This window comes from Desarmillaria tabescens, assembly GCF_030435595.1.
Source record: "Desarmillaria tabescens strain CCBAS 213 chromosome Unknown EV420scaffold_6, whole genome shotgun sequence".
NCBI classification, from domain to species: Eukaryota; Fungi; Basidiomycota; class Agaricomycetes; order Agaricales; family Physalacriaceae; genus Desarmillaria; species Desarmillaria tabescens.
This window is the reverse complement of record NW_026848305.1, coordinates 1,443,466-1,458,491: the sequence shown is the minus strand read 5'-3', so window position 1 is coordinate 1,458,491 and position 15,026 is coordinate 1,443,466. Positions and strand designations below refer to the sequence as shown.

At 50.6% G+C, this 15,026-nt stretch overlaps 1 protein-coding gene across 1 annotated transcript; it reads left to right on the top strand.

Moving 5' to 3' along the window:
- Positions 1-12,870: 12,870 nt before the first annotated feature.
- EV420DRAFT_1476144 (uncharacterized protein) lies at positions 12,871-13,550 on the top strand (the record flags this gene model as incomplete). Its single annotated transcript, XM_060469311.1, has 4 exons — positions 12,871-13,090; positions 13,139-13,164; positions 13,254-13,385; positions 13,476-13,550. 4 exons carry the CDS (start codon positions 12,871-12,873, stop codon positions 13,548-13,550), a joined length of 453 nt encoding a protein of 150 aa, XP_060335873.1.
- Positions 13,551-15,026: the final 1,476 nt, after the last annotated feature.

The following is a 15,026-nucleotide window of genomic DNA, read 5'->3' as shown; positions in this document are numbered from 1 at the left end:
TGATTCCACCAGTGCAAGGCTTTGTCTGCGAGTCGGAACGTGCAGAACACCACCCTGTTAGGGCTTTGTCCATGCGCATTCATCGTGAATTGCTGCAGGAATACATTAAAGTAGTCTTCGCACTGGTTGAGGAATCGATCCACGTCGCTGGATTCCCCCTTGAACTTTTCGGGGGGATCCGCGAGCTGCGGTTTCACCTGTGCCCATGGGTTGGTATTGGCCACTCCTACTATGAACGGTGGTGGTGTGTTGGGTGGCTGGACAGGGTCTGCGGGAATGGGGATTGCCGCGGGTCTCGGTAGTGATCTTAATGCTGGGTTGTGATGAGGAGACAGGGGACCCTGTGGCGCCGGGGCTGGTGCTGCGGGTTGAACTGGTGCCGCAGCTGCAGCGCCTGCGCTTCCTGGGGTTCCTGCCGCCGCAAACAGTCGGCTAGGGTCAACGTACCCTGTTCTTCGGAGGATCGATAGGTGACTTAGATCTACCGTGCTTCCGCTCGCTTCTGATGGATCGGGTACTTGGTATCGTTCCCCGGGGTTTGTGTAGTCGTCTGGGTGTACTTGGTTCCATAGAATGTTTGTGTGAAAAACTGTTTCTCGATAGATCACCTGGGCCCCAACTTGGGAGTCCTTTTCCTTTTGGAAGTACCTTCCTTGCGGTGAGCTGTTCCAAGATAGCTCCCGTGGTAACTTCTTTTCAGTCCATCGCAACATTTCCAAGTAAGTCATATTTTCTAGCTCGGCCTCAGTAGGCTCCCGAGCTAGATCTTTCCACGAATTCGGGGATTGTATCCTCCTCTCCGTATTCTCCGACCCTATGCTGCTGCTGTAAGTCGAAGTCCGCCCTGTTCCAGGGTTCTCGTAAATTTCGCCTTCTTCTAAGTCCGATGGGTCGGACTCGCTCGAAAGGCTCCGTGCTTCCTGTAACGATACGGTTCCAGTTTCGAATGATTCTTGCCCACTCGTTGACCCTGAGTATGACTTGATCGAAGTCTGGTCTTCGGGGTCTGTCCCATACCCAGGGGGCAACGAAAGGGACGGGGGCTGCGTGGGGGTGTTCTGGTGCGAGGGGATAGATGGCGTATGGGACAACGGAGGCAGGGGCTTCGATTCCCTCATACATGAGCCAGGCGTCGGCGTAGTCCTGTACTTGTCTGCATATATCGCAGCTGGCGTCGGCGTCGTACGTGGGTCCACATCTGTCAAGCTCGGTAATTGCTTCCCCTGCCCGATCGTTGATGATGATTGGGGTGTTCGGGCGGGTGACGAGGTTGAGGTAGCTGCCTTCATCGTCTGATGAGTCGCTGCGGGCGTAGTAGTAGCCCCACGTTTCTCCCCTTGAATCGAGTCGTGGAGGGGACCAGTTGTTGCGCGGCCCTGGGAGCTCGTCGCTGTCACTGTCCTTCTCTGTATTGTTGCTTTCTTCATTTGAACTGCTTCCAGTTCCATCTTCAGCCTCTCTTCTTTCTCCCAGATGATGTCTAAGCCCTCTTTGATAGAGGCGCTGTCCATCGGAATCGTAGCCAGGGTTGGCGGCTGAGTTTTCGGTTGAGGTGGGGGAAGGGGCGTTCCAGGGATCACTTCCTTCGCTTTGCCCTTCGCCTTCTTCCTCGGTAATGGGAGAGAGAACACGCTGGTCCACCCCTTGCTCGTAGATTCCTCGCTCTTCTTCTTCTTCAATGACTGGGCCTCTTTGTGCGGGCCATCCTTCCACCTCGGGGTTGGACTCGTCGGACTCACTTGTGTCGGAGTCCTCTGTGATCCACTCGTCGTCTGCGATGAAGATGAAGTGGATGATGGGTTCTGGTCGGTCGTCAATGTAGTCGGGAGGGGGTGTGTGCGGTCGTCTAGCCTCCGGGTTGGGGGCTTCGACGGGGAGAGTTTCTTCGGAGACTGGCTCCTCGTTTCATCTGTGCTCGTATCCATATAGGAATGCGAGGTAGGCTATGGCAATGAAGCCTTGTAGTCCAAAGAGGTTGGTGAGATATTGTTCAATGGGGTTCATTCGTTACTGTTCGTCAACGTGGTTGTTGATGAAGAGTAAGAAAGTCTCGAACTAATTGTTAGCGACCGATTTCACAAACAAGATCAAACAACTAAGCGTGACTCGCACTTCGGTCAGGCGCTTTATGTTGTCCGCAGGTTTGCGTTAAGGGAGCTATCGCTTAGTTGAGCGAGAGTGAGTTCAGACTAAGTTATCAGGTGAATAAACTTTAGTTCGAGACTGAGGTTTAAGACCTGCAGTCGAGCTACTTAAATACAGTTTGGACTGTTCTAAGTATAGTACAAGAGTTTGTAACGGTGCGTTAAACACACGGTACGAGCATGGTGTAGTGCGATCAGAGTCGGAAGATTAGCATAGCAGGATTACGATAGAGTCGATAAGATAAGATAAGGCGCGAAATCGTAATAGTTGGGGCCCTGTTCACCTGTCATCTTGACCTCTCATGTCATCAGCACCACCACCAAGCAGCATGTCCTGACTTTTGGGGTTCAGTGCCAAGTTGGCAGCAGAGGAAATCCCTTGTACCCTGTTGTTGCTTTGCAATTCTGGTTCTATGGGTTCGATACTGAGTGCAGAAAAACAATTATATTGAGCATGTGATATACCTACAGAAGTATCATAAGTTCAACCTGTGATAAATGAGCTCATACCCTTGTTCATGAAAACCCTAGCAAATGAAGACAAACTGCTTAGTTCTCTGTCGGCGCCTCTTTTACCTCCTCCACTTTTGACATGCTGGCTGTTGCTTCTTTCTTTTCAGCCTCCACGAGTAGTTGTCATAACCGAGCAGTGTCTGCTTTCTTCCACAGCAGCATCTTGACTTTCTTCCACTTTGATTTGTCCTCTGAGCACTTGTTGTCCCACACCATATGATTCAGGAGTCTGCACTTGAAGCAGAGTCGGTCCTTCTTCAGCTGATTGATTTCCATCGGCTGACCCGCTCCACTGTAGGTGGTGCCCAAGGCGTCCTTCTTGTCACTGGAGTTTCCTTTTCCTGATGATCTACTATTTTAGTTGCCTCAACCCAAATTGTTATTCTGGGAGGACTTATTGGGGTTACCCCACTTTGAGCTATGTTGTAGTGATAGTTGGAGTTGATCTGTTCGATCTGCCATTTCCATTCTGCATATGTCATGGGACAATCATTGTCCCCATGCATGATGGTGTTCTTGATGGTGGGGCATATATCCTTCTCAACTGTTTCGAACATTTGCTTCTCATCACTGTACTTGTTGCACTCGATGGCCAGCTCTTCAAATTGCACAAAGAATTCGATTGCGGATCTGAAGTCCTTCTGTTGCAGCTTCTGCCACTTCTGCTTTTTGATTACCATCTCTGCTTCTTCTCAGAATCACCTCTCTAGTTGGCCACAGAATTCAAACCAATTTGGGTAGCACCAGTGGCCTCAGACTGGGTCCTTGTGATCATGCTCCTGCTGGTCCCACCATTGGCAAGCATTGCCCATCAAGTATCCTTGAGCAAACGTGACCCAGTAGGGATTGTCACCTCTCATTCATTGAGTAGTGGTGGGTGAAAACAGCAAAGTACGTTTTGCACTGGTTGAAAAATCTGCGCATTTCGCTGGACTTTCCATCCCATGGATCTGGTTCCTTGACCAACTTGGGTTCAATCATGCCTCACGGATCAGCATCCATAGGTGCCATCTCCCATCAAGGTGGCGTTGGTGGCAGGGGTCCGTTAGGAAGTACCAGCAGCAATGTGGGGTTTGGGGGTTGAGGTAGCAACCACAGACCCCAATTGTGATGGTGTTAGAATCGTGCCAATAGGATTGCGGCAGTAAGTGCACGTAGCGGAATGCCGCGGGATGCGTCGGGCGTAGGCGAAGCTATTAGCAACGTCACCCCTGAGCCGAAGCCCTAAGATGGATACGGACGGAAGTCCGCGGAGTGGACAGAGACGAGGTAAGAGATAAGTCCAATGGATCGGAGTTCCGCGGACTGGAGAACGAGAGTTTAGACTTAGAGTCAGAGAGAGAGAGAGATTGGGCTGAACCAAGTTGATATTCGAACTGAGTATCTACAGTGTAATTCTAAGGCTTATATACTAGTTAGGAGTCCGATCTAGTTCCTACTCGGAGTGGTCTACATTCTAGGGTTGTCGGAGGATGTATTCTACCGGTCGGTAGCCGATGGGGTCCGATGACATGTTCGCTACCGATGTCGGGCTATTGATAAATTAATATGGAGAAGTGAAATATAAAATGGAATATGAAATGGAATATGAAATAGAAACTGGGAATCGGAATCCGTAGGCTTCCGGGCTGTGGTTTGTTGGGTTGAGTGGAAGTCGGGTTTCCGTCGGCATGCTCGTTACAGTATCCCCCCCTTAGCGTTCTTGCCCTCAAGGACGCAGATCCCGATGGCCGAGTGTGACCACGTGGAATTTTTTCTGGTTGGTCACGTGAGTTTTCAACTCTTGACCTGTAACCACCACCATCTCCGTGTCTTTCCCTAACTCCATCGTCAACATTTGCTATGTCTTCTAACGTTGAGTATCGTTTGTCCGTAACTCCCGAGCCCTATGAGCCCGCCCCGACACCCGACAATCTTCGCCCGGACGAACTAGAAGTTTTCTTCGATGAGCGGGACGCCGCGGAAAAAGCGAGGGAGGACGCCGCAGAGGCCCATGAAGCCTGGAAGGCGCAAAAGCTGAAGGAGGAGAAGAAACAGGCCCAGGAGTTGGAGCGGCGGGAGAAGAAGTTGGCACGGGAGAAGCGGGTTGCCGAAGCCAAGGCAAAAAAGGAGCAGGAGGAGCGGGAGGCCGCGGAGAGGAAGCGACAAGAGGAAGAGGCGGAAGCGAAGCGATTGGAAGAAGAGGCAAGGGCTTTGGAGGAGAGGAAAACCGCAGAGAAGAAGTTAGCGGATGAGGCCAAGGCCAAGGCGTTGGAGGCTCGGAAGGCCGCGGAGGCCGAGAAGGAGCAGGCAAAGGAGAAGGAAGGTGGCAGTGGGGGGAGCAAGGTTGGTAGCGGGTCCGACGGAGATGACGAGCGGGAAAAGGACCCGAAGGGGAAGGCGTTGAAAAAGTTGGTAAAGCAGAGGAAGGATAGGAAGGGTAAGGGTAAGGCGACGGATTCGGAGGCCGCAGGGAATTCAAAGAAGAGGAAGGCCAAGTCCAGTGCGGTGGTATTGAGTGGAGAGGAGGAAGTCGCAGGGCCGTCGGGGCGGCCGTTGAAGAAGTTGAAAACCGAGCCTGAGATGCAGGCGGATGACGAGGAATATAAGGATAATGGTAGGCTTCCCCGCGGGTTCCGACTATTTTGCTGACTTGGTGCATAGAGCGTTGTGGACGTTGTAAGGCAGACAACGTAAAATGTTTCATTCGCCGCGGGCGTACTTGCGAACGGTGCAAATTAAAGAAGAACAAGTGTGTGTTTCCACAAGGTGAAAGTTCGGGATCCGCGGGGTCCAGTGAGGTCATCGACCTCCTACAAAAACTTTGCGACAAGATGGACGATTTCCAGGAAGGCTTGGAAAGGGTAGAGGGAAAGGTGGATTTCCTCGGAAGCCGCGTCGATGACTTGGTCGACGATTTTCATGAGGGTGATGCTCCGGAATGGCCGTCGGATTTCGTCGAGGAGGAGTTTAGGGAGGAATGGGCGGCGTCTAAGGTCGAGCTCGGAAACCTCAAGAACGTGAACTCGGAGGCCCTACAGGATCGCGATGCGTATGCGACTTGACAAGGACGTTGCCCAGTTGTGGAATGCCCATGTGACGGGTACCGAAACCCTCGATGCCACGGATCCCTTCGAGGTCGCCAACATGCAAGTTTGGTACGGCTGCCTTGGGAAAGACGGTCTTCGATTGGCCATCAAACGTCGCGACCATTTCTTGGACGCAAGGGACAAGTTCTATTCGCTCGGAGGCCGTCGGATTGAGTGGGCGTTGTGGAAGAGGTATTTGGAGGATGCTGATGAGTTTTTGGTAGAGGATTCCGAAGGGGAATTGGATCCCGAGGAGAAGAAGAGGGATGAGATGTGCCCAGGCGCGGGTGCCATCGGCGTTCCGGCACTGGATGAGCTGGAGCTTATTGTTATGAGTGATGAGGAGAGGAAGGAAGTGGAAGGGAAGATAGGGTGGACGAGGATGTGGTGATGGGAGAGTTGGTGCACGCGGAATCCTAGGCTGCTCTTCTTGGACTTGTATATATTTTTTGGATGTTGTCTTGTACACGGATTTTGAAAGCGCGGGCCCCGATGGGCATAAATATATATATATATCTTGGCTTGTAGGCTTGAGTGAGTAAGAGGGAGAAGGAAAGCAAGAAATAGGCGTCCGATGGGTTCTGTTCCCAATTAGGAAGGTAATTTGCAATAGTTTTCCAGGATTTGATTTGAAATTCGAGGAGCGGAGACCGTAGGGAGCCGATAAGTTATGAGTAGGTCAAGAAGCAATGGGCGAGGGTTTGAGGGAGACTTTGCGGATGGTGACTTTGGATAGCGGTCCTGGTTTGTCTGGGTAACGTTGGTGGAAGTCTTTGATATATTCGTCTGCGGAGAATTCTGTAGCGGGGATCCAGGCAAACTCTTCATCGGTACCTTCATAACCCAACCATTGGACTCGGTATAGGAGTGGACAGCGGAACCGACGGTCGAGTTTAGAGTCGAGGATTTGAGAGATCTCATACTGTTCTTCACCGTCGACTTCAACTGGAGGTGGTGGAGGTTGGGTACGGTTAGGGATAGTATTGGTCTCCACGGGTTCAAGTTGGGAGACATGGAACACAGGGTGAATGGAGTGGAGGTCCGACTGGGAGTTTGAGAGTGAAGGAATGGGATCCTGGCTGAGCAATGATATCGAATGGTCCTAGGAATTTTTCGGCAAATTTCGCAGTAGGGCTGAGTAGTTCTGATATGTTTGGAACTGAGGTAGACTTTGTCACCTACTTTGAAGTCAGGAGCCGGGGACCGCCGCTTGTCCGCTTGGAATTTGTAACGGGACTGAGCATAAGTGATTTCATCTCGAAGGAATTGGTGGAGTTCGTCGAGGTTAATGATGAAGTCACTGGGCCCGAGCGGAGGCGATGTCGCGTTCAGGATGTACGGTGATATTGGGATGATAGCCTTTGTTAGCAAAGAATGGGGAGATCCCGGTGGAAGCGTTGGGAGTGTTGTTGTAAGCAAACTCGGCAATGGGTAGTAAGGTATCCCAATTGTCTTGTTGATAGGAGCAGTAGATGCGGATGTACTGTTCCAGAGTTTGGTTAGCGCGTTCAGTTTGTCCGTCGGCCTCCGGGTGATATCCGGAAGTGAAGTGAAGCTCCATATCCAAGGCTTTGGCAAGAGCACGAGTGAACTGGGAGACAAATTCGGAGCCGTGGTCAGAGGTTATATGATTGGGGACGCCATGTTTAGCGAACACATGGTTAACGAATAACCGAGCGAGCTCTTCGGAGTTGATGGTATCGTGGGTAGGAATGAAAATTGCTTGCTTACTTGCGCGGTCGACCACTACAAGGATAGCAGTGAATCCGTTGGAATCCGGTAATTGTTCGATGAAGTCCATGGAGATGGAATCCCACGGGCGTTCTGGGACCGGCAATGGTTTGAGTAAGCCAAAAGGGCGGTGTCTAGGTGTTTTGTTACGTCCACAGGTAGTGCAAGATTTAACGTAGTGGCGAACGTATTCACGCATCTGTGGCCAGGTGTAATTCCGTCGGACAAGTTCGAGAGTCCGATTTTGACCAAAATGACCTGCCAAGATGTGGTCGTGATTGTTTTGGAGGACGCGAAGACGGAGATCATCGGAGGCTGGGACATAAATGCGACTGTCAAGACGTAGTAGTCCTGATTCATCCACGGACCACCGAGAGGAGTTGGAAGGGGAAGATGCGAGTCGGAAGCCTTCAGTGGCAGCGGAATCCAACGGCTGTGCATTCTTGATATCAGAGTGGAGCTTGTCGATGTCCATGATAGCACTAGCACGTAAGACAGGACCTTCAAGGAATGTAGCGCGGAGTGAAGCGGAGAGTTGTTCTTGAGTGAAAACGGGTCGGAAATTGTGAGGATTGACTTGAGCATATTGACTATCCCCCTCTTTAGGGTAGACGTCCCATCGTCTAGTGAGGGCATCCGGTTTCCCACCAAGTTTACCCGGTCGGAACCGAATAACAAGGTTGAATTGAGAGAGGAATTCGGACCAGCGTACTTGACGTCGAGTAAGGACCTTGGTAGTAGAGAAGTACTCAAGGTTCTTGTGATCTGTAATGACATCAACGGCTTCCGCGGAGCCTTCAAGGTAGTGGCGCCAGTATTTGAAAGCTTCGAAGATGGCTAGAAGCTCTTTATCGTGCGTATCGTAGTTGAGTTCGGCACTGTGGAGACTCCGGGACAAGAAGGAGATGGGATGGATCTCACCATCCTCTAGGTAAATGGATAGGATGGCGGCAATAGCGTAGTCGGACGCATCGGTTTCCACAACTAGTTGACGGTCGGGAAGCCAGTGGGTGAGGATAGGAGCATGAGTAAAAGCCTGCTTCAACTCATTGAAAGCGGATAGGCATTCTTCGTCGAATTTCCACGGAGTTCCTTTGCGAGTGAGTCGTGTTAAGGGCAGGACGATCTCACTGTACTCATGAATAAAATGGTGGTAGAAGTTGGCAAAGCCGAGGAAGGATTGGATATCCTTGACCTTGCGCGGGACCGGCCAGTCGGTAATAGCTTTGACCTTGTCTTCAGACATGCGTAAGCCTTCGGGCGAGAGAATGTAACCAAGATATTCGACGGAGTCCCGATGGAATTCACATTTGGAACCCTTGCAGTAGAGGCCATTAGCCCTGAGTCTGCGAAGGACTTCGCATACGTGTTTTCGGTGATCCTCGGGATTGTCGGAGTAGATAAGGATGTCATCAAGGTATACGACAACAGATACATCGAGCATATCGGAAAAGATGTCGTTGACGAAGTGCTGGAAAGCCGCGGGAGCGTTAGTGAGTCCAAATGGCATGACTCGCCATTCAAAGGAGCCGTAGCGGGTCCGAAAAGCGGTTTTCCATTCATCACCCTCGGCTATGCGGACGAGATGGTAGGCATGACGAAGGTCTAGCTTGGTGTAGAGACGAGCGGAACGCGCAGAATCGAGGAGGTCGGAAATGAGGGGCAAAGGGTAACGGTCTTTTTTAGAGATTTTATTAAGGCCACGATAATCTACACAGAGTCTAAGTTCACCGGTTTTCTTCTTGACAAACAGTACCGGAGCTCCGTGTGGAGAGCGGGAAGGAGTGATGAAACCATTACGGACGTTATCGTCAATAAACTCGCGTAAGGCTTTTAGTTCGGATTCAGAAAGGGAATAGATGGGTCCGAGCGGAGGAGTGGAGCCTTCCTCAATATTGATCTTGAGGTCGTAAGGGCGATGCTCAGGGAGCTTTTCAGAAAGGGAATCACTGAATACATCAGCAAATTCATGGTACTCCGGTGGGACATCGGATAAGTCAGCGGGGGCCGCGGAGGTAGCTTTGCCACTAACATTAGGCATAGAAGGCTGCAATGTGAACTGCTGAGCTCCTTCTTCCGCACAGGCTCGGACAAAAGCGGCAGCCGAAATAATAGATATCTTGGGGGCGGCCGAAACACCAAAGGAAGGAATGGTAGGGTAGGAATAGATAGGTTCGTAAGGCGGCGGAGCCCGTCAGGATCTCGATTTTGGGGTGAAGGATGATGATTGGGATGGTTGGATTGGACTGGAAGAGTCCGAGCAGACTGGCACATGTGTGTCGGCAGCCGCGGAAGCGCTTGATGAAGAAACAACCGATAATGGTGAACGGAAAGTGATACTGTGCTTTACCCAGTCAATCGACGGATTGTAGCGGGAGAGCCAGTTGTATCCCAGAACGACGTTACAAGATGAATCTAGATGAGTGACGTAGAAGTCAATAGGAAGGATGTCTCCGGAAGGGAAACGGATTGGAAGGGAAATGGATTGGGAGATGCGAGATCCGACGGAGCCGTCGAGAAGCCGAAGTTGGACAGGCGGGATAGATTTGGTAAGGAGATTGTGATCCTCAACATACTTCGAATCAACAAAGCAGTGGCTAGAGCCAGAATCAACGAGTGCAAGAAAACGAAGGATAGTAGAAATGGGTGAACCGTCGGACTCCGATCCGGAGCCGACTTCAGACAAGAGAGAGACAGTTAGGGAATGATTGGAAAGAGCGGCAGCGTTGAGGGTTACGATCTCCAGTGCACTGTGACAGTCAACGCAACCCTGTCCTAGTGCGGAGGATACAGGGTTGCTCTCTAGTTTTCCGATTCCGACGGAACCGTTTCAATAGAGGCAGTGGACTCGGGAGTAGGGGCAGGGGTAGCTGCAGCTGCACGACCCCGAGCGGAGGCTGCGGCTTTGCGCTTGTTGCAATCTTCGGTCTTGTGCTTACCTCCGCAGAACATGCAGAGGTTATTCTTCCGACGGCGGTCCTTTTCTTCCTGAGTAAGACGGCCATCTTTGCCTAGCTTGTCAGTGTAGGGCTTAGGGTTGGAAGAGGAAGAGTTGTTGGGGGAAGACGAAGATGATCCCGCGGAGCCCGAATGAGAGGACTTTTGGCTCGCGGAGTTGGAGTTGGGAGACGAAGAGTTAGAACTCTTCGCCTTGTTGCTGTTGCTGGAAGAGGAAGATGGGTTACTGCGATTTTCTCGGGATATTTCGGCTTTCCGAGTCCAGTAGCGAGCGTCGAGCTCTTGAGCGAGATTCCGCATATCACGGAGATTATCGGGTTTCCCGTGGTGGGCCATATCATCCTTGATGCGGGAGCAAAGGCCACGGTAGAAGGCATGACGAAGGGAGTTGTCGCCATAGCCAATAATGGCAGCATACTGATTGAATTTGACAATATACTTCATGATGCGGTCTCCGTCGCGCATCCGAAGATTTTCAAGCTCATCTTTGGCATCACCGACGGCGTCAAAGGGGCCGAAGTTGGTGCGGAGTTCTGAAAGGAAAGCAGTATAGGAATATGCCCAAGCAGGGGGGTTGCGGTGATTAGGGTGGAGGATATCCGGTTCGAACCAGTCAAGGGCGACACCAGAAAGGAAGGAGATAGCGTAGTTGACTTTTGCTGTATCCGATCGGAAGGCATCGGGACGGTCGTTGAAGTTCAACTGGAGAGAGACGATGAACACCTTAAGTTTTCGGGAGTCTGAACCGTCAAAGGTATCTGGTTCCTTGACCTTGGTGCGTACCGCACGTTGTCGATTGCCATTGACAGCATCGGAGACGCCGCGGAGGACATTCATGAGTTGAATGAGGATCTGGGCGTCGTTATTGGGAGGATTAGGATTGTTACCAGGATTGTTGTTAGGTCCTCCTCCAGGACCGCCGGGACCACCGGGACCACCAGGGCCTCCGGGGCCACCAGGATTGGGTGGGCCACCGCCCGGATTTCCCGATGGGTTGCCGCGGCCATTCATTGGCGTGTGAGGGGGGAATTCCCCGTCTTCCGAACCTTGGTCGTCGTCGTCGTCACGACCTTGGATATCATCGAACAGAGAGGTAGTTGGGTTCCGCGGGGGGTCGCTTCGATACTCGCCCCAGCCATTGGATTCTGATCGCTGGGCTAGGAAGGGGTTAGGCGATCGGTTAGCATCGGATTGGCGAGCAGTGAAGCCACTGTGAAGGTAGGTTTCCCTGCGGGATTGTTGGCGAGGGGCGGAATCCGATCTGAAGAGAAGGGGACCCTCTTTTGAAGCAGAGGCAGGGATATCGTCCATGGTGTAGGTTCGGTTGTTGACCGTGGAGTTGCGGCTGGTTTCTGGAGGAACAGTGAAAGTAGAAGACATGGTTAGGAAGAAATTTCGACTCAAGGGTTTGAGTTCGAATATACTGTTAGGATCGTGCCAATAGGATTGCGGCAGTAAGTGCACGTAGCGGAATGCCGCGGGATGCGTCGGGCATAGGCGAAGCTATTAGCAACGTCACCCCTGAGCCGAAGCCCTAAGATGGATACGGACGGAAGTCCGCGGAGTGGCAGAGACGAGGTAAGAGATAAGTCCAACGGATCGGAGTTCCGCGGACTGGAGAACGAGAGTTAGACTTAGAGTCAGAGAGAGAGAGAGATTGGGCTGAACCAAGTTGATATTCGAACTGAGTATCTACAGTGTAATTCTAAGGCTTATATACTAGTTAGGAGTCCGATCTAGTTCCTACTCGGAGTGGTCTACATTCTAGGGTTGTCGGAGGATGTATTCTACCGGTCGGTAGCCGATGGGGTCCGATGACATGTTCGCTACCGATGTCGGGCTATTGATAAATTAATATGGAGAAGTGAAATATAAAATGGAATATGAAATGGAATATGAAATAGAAACTGGGAATCGGAATCCGTAGGCTTCCGGGCTGTGGTTTGTTGGGTTGAGTGGAAGTCGGGTTTCCGTCGGCATGCTCGTTACAGATGGGGACTTGAGTAACCACTGGGGTGACTGTGCTAGAGAATTGGTGGTGGTGGCGTGGATGACTGGGATGGCTTCTGGGTGGTGGACATGTCAGCCTGGTTGCCAGGGTTGTCCTTCTGCCTAGCTGTGGTCAGCTCCTTGGGCCTATGGCTCATATTGTTCCATATGGCATCATTTGTGGCATAGGTGCCAGCCTGTCGGTAGGGTGCCCCAAGCTCCTTGGAGTCTTCTGGATAAATGATGTTCCAGATGTTTGCCGTTAGGCAGTACATCTCAACCATCATGATATTTGTCATGATATACTGATCTCCTATCAATCTCACCCCTGCATAATCTATTCCTGCATCTGTCATCAGCCAATAGGGATTGGTTCAAATGCCATATGCTATGGCATCAAACAGTTCATCTCATCCTAGTCCCCATAGAAGTATGAGCATGGTCTCTACTCATCTATCCAAGACAAGATGGACCTGCTTCAGAATCTCCTTGTAGTATCCTCCTACATGGATAGCTTCATCAGCATAGGAATTGTCTGCCAGAGGGCAGGAGTATGCCATAGCATAGCAGCAGGCTTTGTGGGGCCACTACTCACACTCCCACTCTCATACCTCTTCTCAAGCATGCTGCTGCTGCTCTTCCAGCCTCCAAATAGGGCCTTGACTTCTGAGGAGAGCCTGGCAGACTGTATGTTGAGTCTGGACTCGATGAGTGTAAGATGGACTTGTGTCCAAGGTCACTCGAATGGGATGATGGGGCTGGTAAGCGCATCACTAATTCATTGGTTTTCAAGTGACAATAGATCGCTCGGTGTTTCCAGGGGGGTGTACTTGGTCTAAGAGGATCACAGGTATGGTGGATCAGCAGGGACACCTTCATGGTGTTGCACTGGCTTGAGGAGTGGGATAGGGTCATTGGTTGCTCTGATCCAGTCCCAGACAGCTTGTCTGTGCTGGTCTTCAGTAGTGGGGGAAGCGGGCAGGTATGTAGGGCTCAAGGCTTTGCTTGGTTGCTTGGGTGGTATCCCTCACAACAGATCTGGCAGCTCGAGAGCTTCGTCGTTATTCTGCAGGTAATTCTTGGGTCTGTCTCCCCCAAGAAGGAGGCCAAGGCTTGGTACCTACTCCATGTGTCGAGTGGTCCATAGACAAATTGTTGTGGAGGAAGCTGGGGACAGGGACCTAGGATGGTAAGATCTTCCATCTGAGTCTCCATCATTGTGGACTCTGTCAACTGCCTCTTTGTATGCTTGGAGCACTGAGAGGTAGAAGCTTCCAGTACAGGAGTCAGGGGTCATTTCAGTCCATGACGATAGGGACAAGGTCATCGATGGTACCACCATGTCGGATATGGCCTGCAAAATCCCTTTCTTCTTTGGGTTCTGACTCGACTGGGAGGCTTGGCTGGCAAGCGAAAGGTGTGAACCCTGCACTTGAGTGTTCAGATTCTGGTACGGACTCCACAATGTCGAACTGATCCAGATCAACTGGAGTACTGGGACAGGATGGGTATGATGGGTCTTCCATCGTGAAGGGTCAGGAATGGGATTACTTGAGTGTGTGGGTATGGATGTACATAGTACAGTACCAGTAGATGTGGAATGAGTTGTAATGGTAGTTGTGCACGATCCCTGTGTCAGCAACAGGAGAAGATTCTCCTGATCCAGTACAATAGGATGGTGAAACTGAAAAGCCCAAAGGCTACAGTGATAGTGATAGTGTTTTTGAGAGATAATATGGGCATGCATCAGTCACTGTCATTCGACAACGACGAGGAGATGATAAGAAAGCTTCAGCTAATTGTTAGCCACCTAACTCGAACAAACAATATCAAACAAGGGAATGCACCACTCGCACTTTGGTGGTTGTTCACAATGTAGGACAATGCCGGTCTTATGAGCAGGCAGTTAGACACTTAGTCGCAGGAGCAGGGAGCTTTTAGAGTTGGGTAGATTAAATCTTAGCCAAAGCTGGGGTTTAGGCCAGCTGAGGCTCTACTTAAATATACTTTGAGTATGCTAATAATAGACTACAAGGGTTTGGTAACCATGCATGAAACAAAGAGAATTGTACAATGTCCATGTGTTCACAGCACCAATGTGAGAGTTGTGCATTAACAATGTGTGAACTGTCCCAGCACTTGGATGCACTGATAAGATAAAGACAAGCACTGAAGAGATAAAAATGGAAAAATCATAACAACCTTATTGTTGAAAGAGCCTTCCTATCAGCTCTTCTTCCAATCTGCCACCAGTGCTGCTTCTGCCAGGGCTGGAGTGCTTCTGTCCTGCATAATCAATTAGACCTAAATTCGGTTAGAATATCGATCATCTTGATATTCCACATCAGGTAATTTTCCAGGCCCTTAAGAGGGTCAATTCTGTAAATGGACTGACTTTCCATGTGGTTCTCTATGTGTATGTAATGTACAAAAGTGCGAAGTAGATAACAGTATAAGTAGTTCAGTTAAGGCCGAGGCCCATAACCTGTTGGAAGTACAGAAGAGGAATATGTGAGAGAGAGAATTAATTAGCCTCTCAGAGAGAGAGGCATCATACTTAAATACAAGTTATACTACTTCGAGAACTTACTACAAATTACTCTGTATATCCACTTTTGCAGTT